An 18,775-nucleotide genomic window follows, 5' to 3' on the forward strand; every position below is an offset into this window, starting at 1 on the left:
TTCAGCCTCAATAATATTAACAAAATTTGACATAATCCTTTTTATTTTAAAAAGCATGAAAACAGTATAAACAGAAGAATGAGAAAAGTAATAACCAGCAGTTTGACCATAGAGAATTATATGACTCTTTGTTCTCTATCAGCTGTACAGCAAGTAGGACTAATGATTCTCTTAAGTAATATACCTAAGTAGTCATAGGACAGATGCAAGCAAGAACACATAACATTAAGAAGACTTTAATACTGCTTGAATGCAAAACATAATATACAGAGTAACCTCCTTAACCTAGTACAAAAATACTGTGCCCAGAAACTATATTTTTTCAAATATTTTTAAGATAAAAGCATACAAATGGACAAACTCAGTGGCTAGTGACTGTGATTAAGATTTTTATTAAACTATAATAGAAATGTATGTTAAAACTATTTACAGTGCATTTCACACTACATTCTTTAAGACACACATGCAGGTGTCTGCCATGTGAACACATAGAGGGCTCAAATTCTAACTTCAGTTACATCTGTAAGGTATCTTGGGCATTAGCAGGAATAGCTGAATACAGCAAACAGCAGGTGAGGCAGGTGTTACCAAGAGTAAGAGTTTGGTCCCTCTCTATAGGTGAAAAAGTTGGATTTGAGCCATTCTTTCACTTTCTATACAGCTCAGTCCAGCTCTCGCTGAGGTAAATGGGAATCATATAACTGACTTCAAATGGGCATTTGAGCATGCCTTAGGCCCTGGCATGACAAGCTCATGCTGTGAAAGTTAGTGGAAACTAGCTGTTATATAGCATCGTCACATAAATACACAATTACAAACAGTGGTACTTAGAGATGAGTTTCTCTATGGAAACAAATTTCTGTATGTGGAAAATAAACTTTCCCATGCAATTGCCATTCATCTAGCAATGACAAAGATAAAATTTCTTAGTGTTGGAATTAGCTGTATTTAGCAAGTGTCACTAATTACCAGGCCAGATTCTGTGATGTTTCCAAACCTAAAAATCCAGCCCTCATAATTTCTCACACTCTGGCCAAACTAAATTTTTTTAATTCAAGGTCCAGTGTTCAAGCTTATCTTTCTAATTAGTGCAAGTCTCTGAAGAAGTACAGCAGGGAATTGTAAAATAAAGCTGAAACTTGTAGAATGTAAACTGCATGTGACTTGACATGAAGAAGGAACTACAGCAACACAGAGACACGACTCCTAACTAAAGCTTATGTATAAAGTTGTCTGAAATACTAGGTCTCTATAAAAACTTTAAAAATGCATTAATCCATTATAAGTGAGGCATTTTTTCCATGTAAACTCTTCTATCTTCTCATGCATAACTACAAGAGGCATCAACCAAATTGCTCAAGCAACAGCCTCTTAATTCTAAGGGGCTAGATCTGACTCTTCATAATCTTTCTGCATAATAGGTCTGAAAATCAGGTTTTGATTAAATTTTTTTTCAAAATTAGTAATTTTGAAAAATATCATATTTGAATTAGTGTTCTGGTTTTGTCAGTTTGTGCCACCACCAGATGAAATGCTTTGGATTGGAGTCCAAAAGTTTCTATTTACATGGACACGGTTGCCAGAGGGTGATGCATAAAATCAGGCTTCAGTCCTCTCTTCTAAAGAGAGATCAACTGGTCATCAGCGGAACAGATTACTCACTTTTGTCACTAGCTCACTTGTATTCTGTGAAGATAGGAGAGTAATCTGCTCTTCATTTGAAACTGCTAAGTAAAAATAAATGCAATTTCAAAAAACAACAATACATTATTTTCCCTTTTCTTCTGTTGTATGAGATAATAGAAAACCTAAACATTATACAGCTAGTAATGGATGTGTGACTGACTTGTTGGAAAAGAAGTACTATCTACAACTTAAGAGCCTCACTGTTATTTTTAATTCAGAGGTATGGTTAATTAATAATTTTGTGTAAGACAAGTTGTTGTTTTTTTCAGAAGGGGAATAAAATCAAAGAAAAGTTTACTTTAAACATTAAGCTGTGCTGCAGAGTGACTTTAAAAGAAAACATGTCTGTGTCTGAGAACAAGTAGGACACTAACTTAGGTGTCTTTACTGAGACAAGTATTAAAAATTACTGGCACAAATTCTGTACCTGAAGACTTAAATATCAAATTTCACAGTGGTTTTAATGGACTTAGGACTGAAGTGACAAAGTAATAAACTCCATTTCAACTTGTTTCTTGTATAATCCACACTGATTGTTTTAGCTAGACAATGTAAGTTGGGGAGAATGTTTCAGACCTGACTAAAATAATTTGGAACTCATGCTGAAATTAATGGTAGCTCCATAGCTGTCATCCACTAGCTGGGTTTGAAAATGTTGAATTCTGAAGGCAATGAATTTCAGGCACAAAACAGCCTGGATTTTTTTCCTATTGTCACCTGTTTCCATTATGAAAGGAATGAGCAATTTCTGCAAACAGTTCACACAACACTATGACACAAAACTGGCACACTCTGACCTTATTTTCAGGCAGAGCAAAACGCTATAAGCAATTTGATCACTCTGAAATTTCAGGAAGTACAGCAATCTATGCTTTTAAGGTTCTTAAACCAGTAGTTTAAAGGGTTTGGTTTTGTAGGAATATTTACAGATACATGTGTATTATGACATTTAAATGTTTCATTTACTAGGAACTGTATTTCTATATATGTTCCAATTTGTAGTAGAAGAGATTCTGTAGGATACATGTGTAGAGATACATAATTAAATACATGCACATACTATGTAACTGAATTAATTTTAAGTGAACCTTTGAAAAATGCAATGTCATGTCCTTTTTTCAAGTCAAAAGTATGAATCCAGCACTCCTTTGTAGTAGTTATAAATTTATGTCATAATAAAGCTTTGTTGAACACACAATATAGCAAAGAAATTCTGGGATCTTAATGTAGATGATGTCACTATACTGTAATACCACTGTGGCTGGTTTCCTGTGTTGTCACCATGAATTACTAGTCTCAACCATACTAGCAGAATACACCCTTATATACATATAGTCTAATAATATTTATATTAAATATGTATTTCATCTGTTAGCATAGTAATTATAGTTTAGTACCTCCAGCATTCAAGGAAAAGAATATACAAGGACTATGCAAATCCTGAAACCAAGTTTCCTATTTACCAAAAAGTACCTAAAAAGTTTTTTTGGAGGGCATGTGTGTTGGGGAGGGCAGGCTGCTGCCATTTTTCTGCATAGCTGTGACATACTACATACATATCTTTTACTGTGTATGCATATAAATACACATATGGAGTACTTCCTGAAGTTCTTAATTATTGTCAAATTCCACACTTTTTTTGAAAAATCTGGAAAAAAACTCAGAACAAATCCTTTTGTAGAAAAATGTTTTCAGATTCAACTGCAATAATATATTGATTATTGGTATTCATTAGAGAAGTTTGAGATAGGATTTAATCAGTGACAAATAATTTAGGTTGGCAGAAATGCGGCAGACAGTCAGAATACTTTATTCTACATTTTAAAAAATTGACTATGAAACAGTATTGTCAAACATTTTGAAACATTTGCTTCATCTTTTGTTAGCTTCTGGTATAGTTTATCTAAATGCAGACACTGATTAAAAAGAGGTTGTTTTTACTTTCTGGCCAGCTCTTACATTGATAATCTTCTGGAAAGAAGAATTGATTGCAGTTTCCAACTAGATTTTTCTGGATTATTGTGATAGAAATAAACTTCCACACTTCAAAGTACAATCCGAAATGTATTATTTTGTCTAATACTGTTGCTGATTTTAACTGAAAAAATAATTACTATAGATTAAAAAAAAACCCAAAACCATTTTTAGGTGTCTCTGTGCAGCCAAAGTTACACCTACTGATAACCAATCTTATATTGTTGACATTAATTCCTAAGGTGTCTACCCAAAGATTAGTACTCTATTTGTATTACTCTTTTGGGATTTGTCTAATGTGTATATTTTCTTGAATTGGTTCCCAACTCAAAACAATTTTTATTAGTGATTTAAATAAAATATTAATTTTGCTTTTTTTACTAGTGCAAGCTAATAGATTTCTTACTTTTCTGAATATTAATGCCTCATATACAAATGGCAAATCCCTGTAGCATTCTTGCCTATTTTTGCTTTTGGTATTCTTTTTTCCTATTCCTTTAAGACACTGTGATTAATCATTGTTAACATTAACTAATGCTAATAATGATTTTTAAAACATATTAACATAAAACTTTCTTCAAAGTGGTCACAGCCATTTCATAATAGCACTGGCCCAAAGAATCCATCATTGATCATCACCAGAAGTGTGCCATTTCTGCATCATTCTTGATTCAGATTTTCATCTCTTGCTCTTGCAGTCACATTATCTTCTGCTCTTCCTACCTGTGATTCAGTCTGTGGGTTAGGGTAATGTTAAATTCAACTTCCAAATGAAGTTAAAACCAGCATATAAACATGATTCTGTTTAGTTTCCATTTCTTTGTGTGCTTCTTCCAGCTTGAGAGCCATTCTTCCACAGCAGTTTGTCAGTTATGTTTAGACATTTCATAAATCTTCAAGCAGGTTCCATTGTGCATGGATAATTATGACACTTCTACCACAAAACTCCTCAGAACCCCACTGCCTAGTAATTCGCAGGGTTTATAAACTTTCTCCAAATGTAAGATGTTTGCTAAGACATTCTTCTAATCTGAAAAAAACTGCTGGGGCACAGATTCTGGCTCCAAAGCCCAGTTCTATCTCCTGAAAGAAGTTATCATAGTATATGCTGGATTAGGCTCCCCAGTTAGTCCCAATCTTTCCTCTGAACCTCTGGGAAGAGAACGGGCAAGACTGCTCATTACTTTTATAACAACACAGCAAGACCGGAAGAGGAAAAAAGGTGTGAAATGCAGTAGTCTTTAAGATACTGGCCACAATGTGATCACTAAATAACTATATACATCTATAAAGTAATAGACTCTTGGGGACAATGGAGTAACTGCACTCGTACCTTCTTGTGGAATAGGGCAGCAAAAACTACAATTGCGGATCTTTCTTCCATCTCAGTCAGATGTAATAAGAGAAACATTCTGTCTTTATATAATCTTTGCATATACATAGTCATGCTATATCTTGAAATGTGGAAAAATAATACAGCAGTGGCAAAATATAAGCCAATTCATAGAGTGTTTAGCAAAATGCAGTACTCCTCTATTACTGTGTCGTCTATGTGAACTTAAGCTTGTGGTTGTTAAATCAGCGTCTCAGTTCCGTTTGGCTTGGTTGCTTTCTCCATTAATCAGATTCTTCTCTTGTTGTTCAGCTAAGGATTGCCATTTCTGCCTATTTTTTCTACAGCCATCCAGTAAAGGGTAGCAGGCCTCTGACACATGCGTTAGGGCCTGAAATAAATTAAGAACGTGTGAAACAGATTACAGTAATAACAAAAGAAGTGTCATTAAAGATGACCATGAGAGAGACTAGAATGAAAATACAAGATCTATCTATAAATGAAATGGAACTTGTATTTTGAACTTTAAGGAAGGCTTCCTCCTGCACATGAAATCTGAACATAATTACCTAGCACTAATGCATATGAGACTGAGTGGCAGTATCCATACAGCACTTCATACATTGGTGCAGAAGGAACCACGGTTGAGTTTGTTGTATTATGCACGTGACCCGTCCACTATTCTTAGTACTATGTGTGGACTTTGTTTACAAGCCAGTCCTTTAAATGCATAGCAAGGTTGATCATAAGGATGACCTTGGAATGATCATTAGACACATAGCAGGTATAGTCAGTGGGACCATATTCACTGGCAGTGTATCAAATGATTCAGAGGAGTTGCTCCAGAAATATTTTAATTCAATACAATTAGCACATGATAGATAAATTACATTTGACACTTAGTACCTTTTAGTAATAACTATGATGGAAGTCAAGTGTTTTTCATTATGTGGCTTTTACTACCTGGATTCTGATATTTAAATATAGTATTGAAAAAAATAAATAAAAGAACAATTCACAAGCATTTTTTGTGTTTTTTTCTTTCCTTTCTTGTGTCACTTCCATCAGGAAAGATGGAAATGACAAAAAATGTATCCTTACACTGTGACGAGTCAGTCCTTGCATAAAAGGTTTTGTTGGCTTTTGGAATTAAGTCACAATATTGAGAAGTGTAAAGTGGGAGTTTAACAGTTCAAACAGTGCAGGGACTACAAGGCATGGGAAGGAGTGTTTGAGCTCACTGAGTCTGTAACTACTGTGACTGACATTCAAAGTACACAGAGGAGAATTGTGGCCCCTCTGCTGGCCACTATACAAAATGTAAAGTCAGTCAGGATTTCACTTGGAATTAAGGTCTTATTCAAGTAACATGAAGCAGCAATGTCTAATTCTCCTGTAACTTTACATAGGGACTTTACTGAATTATCAGCTTATATAAATCTTCATAGTTCTTTTTGGCATTATGGGCTACTTCATTAAGTTCTGGTACACTTTTATTATTCTTGATTTATACCACTATAAGAAGAATATAGATGGAGTTTTCCTGTTAACTGAATATATATAAACGGCATTTAAAACTGCTAAATGGTACTTAAAAATTAAAAAAAAACAAATAGGGTGAAACACATTTCTCTTATTTTTTTCAGATTGCTCAACCAAAAGGGAAGACTTGCAGATCACTCAGTTTAACTGCACCAGTTACCTAGGTAGCACAAGCCTCAAAGCTTCATTTCATCGGGATCTGACCTACTCTGAACATGGTAAGTCACATACTTGCAGTACTGTATTGGGAACTTGTCTGTGCCTTGTGTGTCAAATTCCTACTGACTGGAAGACAGCTAAGAAAACAGTGAAAAGGCTGTCATTACAACCCTGTTTATTGTTTACTTTTATAGCACCAGAATGTTGAAGAGTGGACTGTGTGCTTGTTCGTTTTCAAAGTAACACTGAAGTTGTTTATATGTTTTACCATTTATTGCTTATCGAAAAAAAATGTATCTGTGTAAGCAGGTAATATCCTCTACTTGCACTCCACTCAAAATAAACAAACACTGGATAAGCTCAAATCATAGCCCCTTCCTTGGTTTTGATTTACCATTGGTGTTATAAGTTTTGTCACTTCCTCATAAGCTCCCCAGCCTCTTTAGTGCTCTCTGCTCCTGCAGGTAAGTCACTCTCACTTTCTGTCAGATTAGGACACATGCTGGCATACTTTGAGCCTTATATGAACTCCCAGACACTGTCAGCCTGCTACATGCTCTTCCAGTTCAGGTCAGACTTTGAGACAAGGTGCCAAGTAAGAGTGATATACTGAAAGTTGAAAGAGGGAACGTGCTCTGAATAAAAAGATGCTGCTCAGACCTCCTCCTCTAGACTGAGCATCTCCGTCTTACTTCTCCAATTAAAGAATAGGGAGAAGGCTCCAAACATTTGTAGGTGCTTTTGGTTGCCAACTAGGAATGCCTTTGTATTCACTGTGGCATAAAACAGCTGCAGTTCCAAAGCAGGGACACAGCAGCTAGAAACTGCTCATATGCCTCATTTCCTTGCAGGAACTGTACAGGAGCTGGGCCATTAGGACTTGTATCACTTGGTAATTGTTGATGTAAGCTGCAGCACACATTTCAGAGTACATAATTGAAAATTTTCTGGTCTTTTCATAAATGGAAAGGTAAAGCTCTCCCCTAACAAGAAAAAGTATAGAAGTTCAGGCTCTGGAGCTGTGGGCATTCAAACCCACTCAGGTGGACTGTTCAAAGAATTTTCTGTTTGTATAGCCTGCACCTTTCCACAGATACTCAGTCTTCTCCCAGTGGTCTACCTCCTACTGGAGACAGTTTTCTGAGGCTTCCCAGCAAAGGCTGTCTTATTTTCCTGACAGTTTCTATGGCACAGAAACATGACTTTCAGGGGCAGCAGCAGTTAGTAGCTCACTCTCCTTCTTGTCCTTGTTTCCTTCCAACTGGTGAATGTGAATTATTTCTGAAAAGTTTACTGTGTAAGAGGGAAAAATTTGAGTCACCTTGCTTCTCCCAGTGGAAGATTCTTAAGAGATAGGCTAACTGTTCCTCACCTTTCTTTTTCTCACCTCAGTTCCTGTAAAATACTTGCTACAGTCCCAGTGAAAAGGCTTTCACTCTAGTGCTTTACTGGTTTAAAAAAATCAGAAATCGTTATGTTTTGTTTCACACTATATCAGACCAAACAGCTGCTTTTGCAGCTTGTAACCAGGATGAAAAACATCTCAATGAATTCTCTTATGCACTGATTTTCTGTGTGGTGAAAGAGAAAAAAAAATATTGAATGGAACATGTTAAACTCTGGTAAATTTCCTATACATAGCTTAGCACCTTTTATATCAAGAATTCTGAATTCTTTAAAATTCTTAACACTTTTTATCAATGAACTACATGGATACCATTCTTTTCCTGGATAGCAAAACATTCATTTTCTGACTTTCCCTGATGAACATAGCAGCTCACTGGAGCTGTTGGAATCCAGAATATAACCCAGGGATCTAAAACCAAGTGCACAGAGCACACCAATTAACACTAGGTTTTAAAAAACATTGTAACAAAATACATTAATCACATAAACATATCATTAATTATAAATACTAAAATAATTTCTTCAACTGAATATGTAATATATAACAAAACCATCTTTTTTAACTAAGAGACTAGTTTTTTATTTGATTTTTATTCTCATTTTAATTCTGTATCTATTAGAGTCTACAGTAAGCAGTTCTGGTTTTAGGTATTTGCAATTCTTTCTTAGGCATCATACCTCATACAGCTGCAAACAGACAGCATCTATGAATCCAACCTGCATGCTGGGAATTTTATTTTTCTTCTCTCTGTTCATTAGATCCTGCAGATAAGAAGTAAACAAGCTCTGTGTTTAAATGCATTAAATCGAAAACCCAACTAAAGCCAAAGAGAAAGGCTGGAATTAAAAAGGAGCACCTTAAAAAGCACAGCAAGCTCAGCACAGCAGGGTATCAGTATGTGTGCTATAATGCAGGTACTTTAACTGCATGACTTGCCTTGTGAGATCATCTTTGGACTGACAGAGCCCAAATAGCTATACAAAAAACCAAACTTACTGATTTTGGATAGGTTGCAAATAGGTACCAATTTAGGAATGTATCTCCTAGATAATTTAGTATTACCAGTTTAGAAGAAATAATGTTGTCTGTTCTTCTGGTTCAGAGATAAAGACACACTGTTAGTGTTCAGGAACCACAGAAGAAAACTGACTACTAGGAAGACAGGGAAGGATAAGACAGGGAAGGAGTTAGTCCTGCATTCTAGCCACTGGGAGAAACTGTGGCTTTTGAAAGGAATGTGAAGGGCTGTTAGTAGAAGCCATTTTGGAAGAGGTGATTCTGCATGATTCTGGCACTTACTGTTGGCTCTATGTTGAGTTCCTTCCGCTCTTTATCTCCTTGATCAAAGAACTCAGCAGCTACAAGCTCAGCAATCTGTAAGAGATTTCATACATTGACAGCTCTAAAAGCTTTGGGGTTTTTTTACCTACAAACAAAACTGTTCCCTGTGTTTCCTCTCCCTCCCTAGTATATATTGAATTGGGACCCCCCAACAGCAAACTTTTAAAATTCTTCATGCACACATTTGTGCACAAACAAAACACCTGCATGTGCTGATATTTACTCTGACAAAGCAGAGTAAAATGGCACACAGGCATATTTCCACTGCTAACAGTTGGAATGATCAACACACAAAAACGTCAGCCGACACCAGCATGTTGGATCAATTGACTGTTTTACAGTAAGACAGAAATAATGGAAAGAACAAAGATTCCTGATGTACCTTAAAATTACTGCTAACATGGTAACAGCTAAATGCACAGATCTTGCTACAAAGACCTTGGAAAGTCTTAGTTCCATATAAAGCACTTTGAAGAACTGATTCCTAAGACTCTATATTCTATCACTGCCTATGCCACAAGGACTGTGTGGAGGAAGCAGAAGCTGTTACGTGGAGTTTGTGTTTAGCAAATCTTAAAATTAAGCACGTACTCGTTGCTGAACTGGCCATGGTTTGGTTATGGCTGATAAATCACAAGCAGTCATCAGCATTGCTCTGTAGAAAAACCACAAAGAATCTATTAATTACTATATTGTGAAATGCACATAGCCTCCAAACCAAGATATTAGTAAAATAGAATATAAAATTTCAAGGAACATCAAAATCAGAATAACAAGTGAAATTAAAGCAAAGTTATAAAGATATCCAAGGCTCAATGATGTGGTAAACTTTCACGTGTGTGAAATGACCACACAGAAATGAGCAAATCTGGACTGGCTCATTTTGTGGATTCATGTCAAATGAACTGTTTTCCTTCTAATTGTTACTGGACAGACAGCACATTTATTTATTTATGACGTTAGCAGTGACTGCTATCTTTATTGACAGTATGAAGGCGAAGGACTGAAACAGGAATAGACATAGAACATGACTAAATTAGACTGGTTTCTAGAGGCACTGAATGTGAAATATGGCATCCTTCCTTTCTGAGGCAGCCTGTGTAAGCCTGCTTTTCTGTATTCTTTGTCTTCTTTTTTTCTTCACTGCCAGTAAGGAATCAGCTTCAAAACAAACTGCCTTGAATCTTTAGTTATTGATTTCAGCAATTCAATATTTAAGTATGAAGTATCACAGCAAAAGAACATGGTACCTAGACAGGGCCACAACACTCTTTAGGAAGAAAGAAATGCTCACATGACTCCACATGCTACTTAAAAAAATTTTTCATACAGGCTGCAGACTTAGTAATTCAGACCCCAGGAGTCATTCTGTGACTTATGTGCCAGTTTGTGCAGGCCCAGAGCCCACAGATCTGCTGGTTTTAATAAAATGGCATGGCATGGAAAATTTGGTACCTAATAGTATTAACTGACTTCTTAATCATTCTACTTTTACTTACAAAAATAGCTCCTTCTGTGTAGGGTCTTCCCAATTGAATTGCTTCTTCTGTAGAAGTTCAAAAAATTCTCCTCTCCTCCTTTAAAAGAAGTGAAAAGATTTTGCAGCATGCCAACACAATCCAAACATCCAGCTATGACTATCCAGCCAACTTTGCCTCTGACTTACTTTATGTATAATGCCAGGTCTGTGGCAAGAATGGCTTGTTTTATCATTTTCAGTGTGGCCTTGTATTCTTCAATGGAAAGGCTGCTGAGAATCTGATTTCCCTTTACAAAATACCAAAAACAGTGTTATTAGTAAAATGGGGAACAGCACAATACTTTGCTAAAATGTCTCTTAGATCCTAAATTGTTATGAGTTGCTTGCTGACATCTGATGTCACTCTTTTACCCTGCTTCCTTTTTCAGATTCCCCAATTTAAAAATAAAAATTCCAGTCTTCTTGAGTAATGGCAGAAGGCTGCACAGCAACAGCATCATAATTGACTATTGTAAAATGAAACTGTAAGCAGAGAAACATCAAAGCCTCATTAATCAGAATTAAATTTGGCACTAGCTGTATTTCTCCTTCCTCTTTCCACCAAAAATAGAGGAACTATAATAGATTTCCAGTACCTGCCTATACACCCCACATAAATTAAAATATTTTCCTTCTATGAAGCAATGTAAATGACAATCTATTACATAGAAATATAAGCTTATCAGCCCACTCTTAAACCAGAGCACCATGGAGCTGGTGAAATGGCAAGTTCCCTCTTTTTTTCCCCATATTTTTCCTTTCTCAATAGTAAAGAATCATTGCAATACAAAGGATGCTGGAAGTACCATACCTGGATACAAAATGAGCAGTGAAAATGCACTGGTTTGAAATGATTGTGTGTGCTGAATAACTGGTCTTAGAATTAGTTAATAATATAAACCAAGAAGAATGTAGTTTTATTTGCATATTTACTTAACTTAGGTTTGGCTTCACTTTGGAATGTCAACATCAGTGTGTTTGGTTTGGTCTCATCAGAACTGCTTTGTGTATGTGGAGGCTGGAATGTTTTTTGAAATTAGAGCAAATACTTGGGTTTGTTTGGTGGTTCATAAGAGGTCAGGAAAGTGACAACAAAGCCTTTTGTTTCCTTTGGTCCAAGGAAACAGGTACTCAAAAGGATATTAACAAGATTTCCCTTATTAGACAACACTTGGAAAGGTTTGGTGTTGCTCAGCAGTGGAACTGTCATTTCAAAACTCCTGCATTTGCTTTCTTTACCCAAAAAGGAATAAAGATCACTTAGGAATGTATAAGGGTGGGAATCTATCCAAAAGCTAAAAATAAAAAGTAAAATAGGGAATAGTTTCCTTCAGCATACATGAAAATGTGGTACTCACTGGACTATTCAGGATCATAAGGCATTGATCAAAATGATGATGCTCCATGATTGAGTGGCAATACAGTTGAGCCAGTGGATGTTCACTTCTGAGGAGTAAAAAGACCCATCAGATGGAGAAATCAAACTAAACATACTACTAATCAAGAAATAACTGTCCTTTTTATGTTCTCTTCTCATTATCAGTTTACCCCCACCCACTCACCCAAGCTTGTTATTAATCAGTTCCTTTCCTCTTCTGTGTAACTGGCCATACAAAATTAATACATTTGGAAGCATGCAGGAGGAGTACAGATAAAAAGACAATGCTGTTACTTTGTCAGAGAACTGACAACTTCAGTTTTCTGCTTTCTGTTACCTGTAGACACGAGCTTCATACAAGGAGTGAGAATGTAGTACAAGGTTTTATAAACAGTGAAAGTTTTTTTATTAAAAGGAAAGCCAACAAGAAGCATTCATTCACAAGCAAAATCTCAGTGACAGTCTTGGACTTTGTAACATTTGAAACACCTGACTGGCATATTTAGTTAGCTCAACTACTGAGTTTCTACATAATAATGCAGACCTCATCAGATGTCCACAGATACCAATGGAAAATTCTAGCTGACCTCAGTGGACTCTAGTGCGAGGCCCAAAATTTCCATCAAGTAATTTCCCATTGTTAGTAACTGTATTGGTACTTCACTCATCACCACTGTTCAAACTACTGACCAAACTACTGCAATATCAATACCTACACTTTGCACAGGATAAAATCCAAAAGGGAAAGAAGGTGCTGATTTTACTACAGGCAGTGAAAAACAGCATGAAACCAACTGTGTGGATGCAGAATGGGAAGGTATCTTGGTCTAGAAAACTGAATTTACTGTTTGAGTAGCTTTAGTAAAATTACAGAAACTCCTCCTCTCTGAGAATTTCTACTTTCCCTGTTCCTCACTGCATAATACAGTTTTTAGCTTTTGCTACTGTATCTTCATTTTCAGTCCCTGGCCCCACATCTCTTCAATTAAATCAAGAATCTTTTGGAAGTCTCTTGCTGCTGATCCTGAATCTATTACTCTGATTATAGTCTGACCTACAAATGCTTAATCATGTCAGAAATTCTTTTTTAGCATATAGTTTCATGGGCCTTTTTTATGGTTAAAGTTCATTCACATGAATTAGTGGTTGCAGGATTAGGTCTCTATGTAAGTGAGTGCACACAGAGACTCAAATAAAAGTCAGAAGAGGAGACTCCAGGGATTTAAGCAGCACAAAAATGTGGAGAGAAACATGGAAACACAAACAAAAACGGGGAAAGAGAGATTAAAGGATGCAAGCCCCTGAAGATAATGGGCTGGCTGCCCAGCACCTCCTCAGAGACCACTGCAAAAGGAGCAAATATGCTGGAGTGTTTCTGTAAGGAAACAAATTGTAGGATGGTGCTAACACATGCTGGTTGAAGTTCCTGTTAAGTGGGATGCATACTGTCTCCTAAAGTTCATCCTGACTGAAGAGAGAATGTGAGAAATACCTTAGGTTATCTTCCCAAGTATTGCACCAAACTAGAGCTTGCTCAGTACTTAAAGACCCTGGCTGGCTGGGAAGACACAAGTGCTGGAAATAAACTCAGGTCCTACTTCTGTAGCATTTCTGTTAAACTACCACACCGGCCCAAAGGACACCACTGCTTTCTGAACACAGTGGCTTGGTGATGCACTTTTTATACTCTGTGCTTTCCTACATTACATGGGGGTTTGAAAGAAAAAGAAAATAAGCCCCCTGCATATCTACCAGAAGACCATTAAGAAGTTCATTCCCTGTAATTTCTACTGGAAGGACTATTTTAATTTTTGAAACCCTGTTGCTTAAGAAAAGAATCATATGCTAAGTATCCACTCTTCCTGCTTTCAAGGAAGAAAAAAAAAAAGGAATCCGTTCCTGGAAAACAATTTTCTGTTTAGATTTAAATGAGGGATTTAAAAACAAAATTCAGTGAACTTTCTATTGAAAAAGAATTCTTAAGCTGTAATCATCTCTGCTTTACAACATGTGCAAATGTTAGATTTTGCTGTCTATGACACTTTCCCAGGACATTTGTGAGAGGAGATGACGCATCTCCAGATGTCTTCCAGGAAATTTATTTTAAAATAAATAAAGCAAAAAATAGCTAACCAGTTCCAGTTACTGCAAGGCTACAGTTACTGCTGGAATCCCCTATTAGGGAACTAGAAAAAGGTTATTTCAATTTTGTGGGTTCTCAGGTTTGTTTGTGGTTTTTTTGCCTTACACATCAGTCTTGGTGCTATTATGAACATATCTGAAAAGGAGGAATTCTGCTTCAGCCTAATTATTTTCTGCCTTTCAGTATTCTCTGCCTCAAACAAACTTTTCCTCCCCTAGTATCTTACTTAACACAGTGAGAAACAAAACCACTCTACAGCTCTGCCAGAAGAAGATACAAGTATGCATTTCTGGGTATCTTTTCCCCATCTCTGGTCAGATCAGGTCATGTTGCCATATCACAGTAATCACATTATACCATGTTTTAAGTCAAGCTCCTTGTTTAATTAAATAATCATATACTTTTATTTGAAGTTAATATTAAATTCACTGAAAAATACATTTTGGGCAGATCTGAAACTATTAATAAATTCTAAACACCCAAATATTTTTTATTTAAAAATTAAGTTATGAAGAAAAATTTAGAAGAGTTCAGATGCTTCATTTTGATAACTACAAAGCAAAATATTTTGTTTAGTTTAAGTATCTTGTTTCACAGTTTTAAAATGTATTTTGACTTTTTGCATTGTAAAGGTTTTTCTGTAATTCCAGAATTGTTCAATGCGAAACAGTAATACATTTTTTAATGTGATTTTAATTATCTTATCCAAATTGACTTCGAATTTTGGAAAAACATGGCTAAATCATGAGTAAAACAATCAGAGTTCCAAATGGCAGGGAGACACCTCTGTATCAGAGGGCTGCAGATGTCAAACTAGACACGGAACAGCTGGTTGGGCAGAAAGCAATCTGAAAAGCTGCACATTTCCTACATACCGTCCTTTAGAAGCTGGGACCTTTTGCTGCCACTATTGAAAATGGGACATCCGGAACAGAAACAAGGACACTGTCCCCGCACAGTTTACAGAGTTCACTTTATCTGCCATCATAGTTAGTCAACAACTGAAGCTGTGCATCTCTGCTCTGGACTCCTGAATATTTCTGGCTGTTCTTGCACTTACTGTTTTGTAAAAGCCTGGTCCTTTGTGCAGCCTCACATCATCAAATCAATTAAGTTGTTCCTAATTTAGCTCTGTAATTTTGGTATTCATCTGTTGTTGTTTAACTTCTATCAGACTTACCTTTGTATGTAAGAGTTGTTCACTCCCCTGTGATCCAAATCATGGCTTAGAGTTGCTATCAGCAAAGCCAGTGTTTCTAAGTCAGTCAGTTTGCTCTGTGTGTAAAGAGTAACAGAAGTGAGTTAGCTTTGTGATGGTTATTTATTCTGCACAGTGTGTTTTGTATCTGCTGTCTTGTATTTACCCACATAGCATATAGAGTTCTGGCCCAAGGTAACAAGGACATGAATTGGTATGCTGAGAATAAGGGTTGTCTCTTAAGTTGTGCACAATAATAATCATTCCACATAGGCCTCAACACAGTTTTCAGAGGGAACATCATCTAGCTCTGTATATGCTGATGAGAAAACTGATACAGAAGAAGAGGAAGTGACTTGTATAATGTCACCTGGCAGTGGAGAGAGGGCATGAGGATTATTTTTTTTTCTGGTCCCATGACTTTTAGCTTAGTTCCTCTATTACCTCAAGGGAGTTAGGCTACAGTCCCTAAGTAGGTATAAAAATTCATTATACAAATGTCCTTGGAATAATCAGAAGGGAAAAATAATGTTTTTCATTGATCACTGGGCAAATACGTTAACACAAGCTTAAACCCCATGGAAAACAAAATTAACCAATGCCTGACTTATTATTAAAGAGCTTATTCTGGAGATCCAGCAAGGGTTAGTGGAGGGGTTACAGTTCTCTTCTGTGACTATTCTGTATCTTTAATATTGTTCAGTAGAATGGGATAAAAAATTTATTTAGATCTGTCCAGTCTGTCCAGAGAAGCAGAGACTGGATAAATCTACAGTATTCATGCAGTATTTAATCATGGGACAAGAACAGCAGGCACAACAGTCAGGACAGGAATTTGAAGAACAACTGGTGATAGCACTGCCACTGGGGGGCTGTACCCTCTGTACAATCAAATCCAAATTTTCTTTAGGCAGTTACAATTTCTATAGATTTGCATCTGCTTTCCAGCTAATTAAGCCTTTCCTTAGTCTAGTCAAAAGATAAATGAGTTTGGAAATGACTGATTTTCTGTTTCTCCTAGGAAGATGTGTCCCCAAATGCTTGCTTTTCCCCTCAAACTAAAGAAAATTAAGAGACTTATGTTCAGTGCCATTCTGACTCCAGAATCTAGGACGTGAAAATCAGTGCAGAGTGAATCCAATGTAGTTAGGAATAAAATAACTTATGGAAATTGTAGTGGAGACTGACAGGGTTCCAAAAATAGCAAGCAAGCTATCAGGATCATCAGAGATTGCTAGACTTCATACAGAGCAAAAGTACCACGTCCATTTCAGTATAAGGAAGATGAAAGCCCTTGCTTTTGCCTCTTCCAGCCCCTTTTGTCTTTTTTTCTTTTCTTTCTTTTTATTAGTGAGACAAAGTTTGCAGAGGAAGGGAATGGCTCTTCATGATTGATATTGGGTTTTGGTTTACAAATAGGATTTATTGATTCTCTCAGAAGTGCTTACTGTAAAATAGTAAAGAACAACTAATAACAACTGCCTGTAATCAAAGTGAAGAAACACACTAATCCAGCATGAAGAGAAATATTTTGTTTTCTTCAAAAATATAAACCCAAAACCTAAAAACATATTTTGGAAAAACCTAAAATCAATGTATTTCTTATTTTTCCGTATTTGTAATAAAGAACAAATAGGTTGGTTTTTAAATTATGAGTCTTTTAAGTGGAAGGTTGAAACATTTTACAAAAGCATTGAAATGAGCATTTAAATCTTTATTTCAAAAGTATATTCTATTTTTTGTCTGAAGCTGTACTCAGCTCTGTGTTTGAACTTCAAAAATTTCCTGTTTAATACTGTAAGGAAACATCCTGAAATAGGGCCAGTTCTTTCCTTCTCCACTTTTTTAACTTGCTTGTAGCATAAGCATTAACTTTAAAAAGGACATAATCATGTATGTGCCTTATTTGAGATAGTCCCATTGGCAGCATCCACCCGATTACTTCCAGGGGACTTAACTCTAACTGGGTACATATTTCACAAAGCAGCCCTTAAAGCCAGAAGTCTTCAGCAGAAATATTTTTATTTTACTAGTAATACCACGGAATGATGAACGTCTTGCTGATATGACAATCAGACAGAACTACGCATCATTATAGAATTTGATTAGCCAGAAGATTTTTAATGTAGAAACAGCAAAATGTACCTGAATTTTACCAGATTTTAAAGCAGCAAACAGGCATTGTGCTGTATTAAAGGCATGTCTCCAATTGTGATAAGCAACATTTTTCCGATAATTTTTCTTTACACTTAAAATCCATCTGCAGAGGACCTGTAAGAAACAGCATAGCATAGTTAACTGTAGATGTATTAGAAATCTATAATTTTTATGAAAACAAATCTTTCTGCAATGCCGCTTGAAAATTCTCTCTCCTTCAGAAAAAAAAAAATAATCCTTTTAACTCAAGTTCAGATATAAAATACTTGTAACTGTGAACATAGATAAGAATATGCTTACAGCCACTAGTTCAGTCACTCACTCATTATGAAATACTTGTGGGTTTGGATTTTTATTACTAATGGCTAAATGTTAGTGTCAGATGCACTGCTGTTAATTCAGAAACTGAGTTAAGTAAAGTTAACTGGGAAAAAAAAATCCTTCTTTGTAGCAATGTATTTGATAGAGAAATTTATTTTTTAAAATTACAGAGTTCTCTTAAGAGTTATTTTGACAATGAACATGTGACTATGCCCTCATATCAGTTTGGCAAAAGGCAAGCAGTATAAGAATTTGGAAAGCAATTGATTATGATAGAAAGACATCAATTACTATATTGCTGGGTAGTATTTTTTTATGCAGGAAGAAAGTATGTCCTGGATGTTTTACACAGCAGTATTACCAGCTGTGGGTTATACTTCTAAGAAAGTGAAAGGTATAAAGATTAGATAGTAATTTGATGAGTACTAGAATAGGTCCCTTGGTTTAAATGGATACAGGATAGTTACTGCTCTGTGTTAAATGCTGGCTGAGAATCTAGGCCTTGGTTTGTTCAAGAAAATTTTTAGTGTTTCTAGTGAAAGATGTTGTACTAAGAGAAATTATGATCCAGTATCATTCATCTACATAAACTATTGCACACAGACAAAAGCCGCGA

General features: G+C 36.0%; 1 protein-coding gene across 5 annotated transcripts in view; it reads right to left on the minus strand.

Annotated features, from left to right (window-relative positions):
• Window positions 1–11: 11 nt before the first annotated feature.
• PDE5A (phosphodiesterase 5A) overlaps window positions 12–18,775 on the minus strand; it is a 67,038-nt gene continuing 48,274 nt past the window's right edge. For all 5 annotated transcript variants that reach the window (XM_051616495.1, XM_051616494.1, XM_051616498.1 and 2 more), the window contains exons 13-21: window positions 17,827–17,952; window positions 15,664–15,758; window positions 12,321–12,408; window positions 11,110–11,210; window positions 10,943–11,020; window positions 10,035–10,098; window positions 9,402–9,476; window positions 8,780–8,863; window positions 12–5,384 (exon numbers count right to left, since the gene is read on the minus strand). In XM_051616495.1, the coding sequence (XP_051472455.1) occupies window positions 5,247–5,384; window positions 8,780–8,863; window positions 9,402–9,476; window positions 10,035–10,098; window positions 10,943–11,020; window positions 11,110–11,210; window positions 12,321–12,408; window positions 15,664–15,758; window positions 17,827–17,952 (849 nt within the window). In that variant the 3' untranslated portion in view covers window positions 12–5,246. The remainder of the gene's footprint in view (window positions 5,385–8,779; window positions 8,864–9,401; window positions 9,477–10,034; window positions 10,099–10,942; window positions 11,021–11,109; window positions 11,211–12,320; window positions 12,409–15,663; window positions 15,759–17,826; window positions 17,953–18,775) is intronic.

Source organism: Apus apus, chromosome 4 (assembly GCF_020740795.1).
Source record: "Apus apus isolate bApuApu2 chromosome 4, bApuApu2.pri.cur, whole genome shotgun sequence".
NCBI lineage: Eukaryota > Metazoa > Chordata > Aves > Apodiformes > Apodidae > Apus > Apus apus.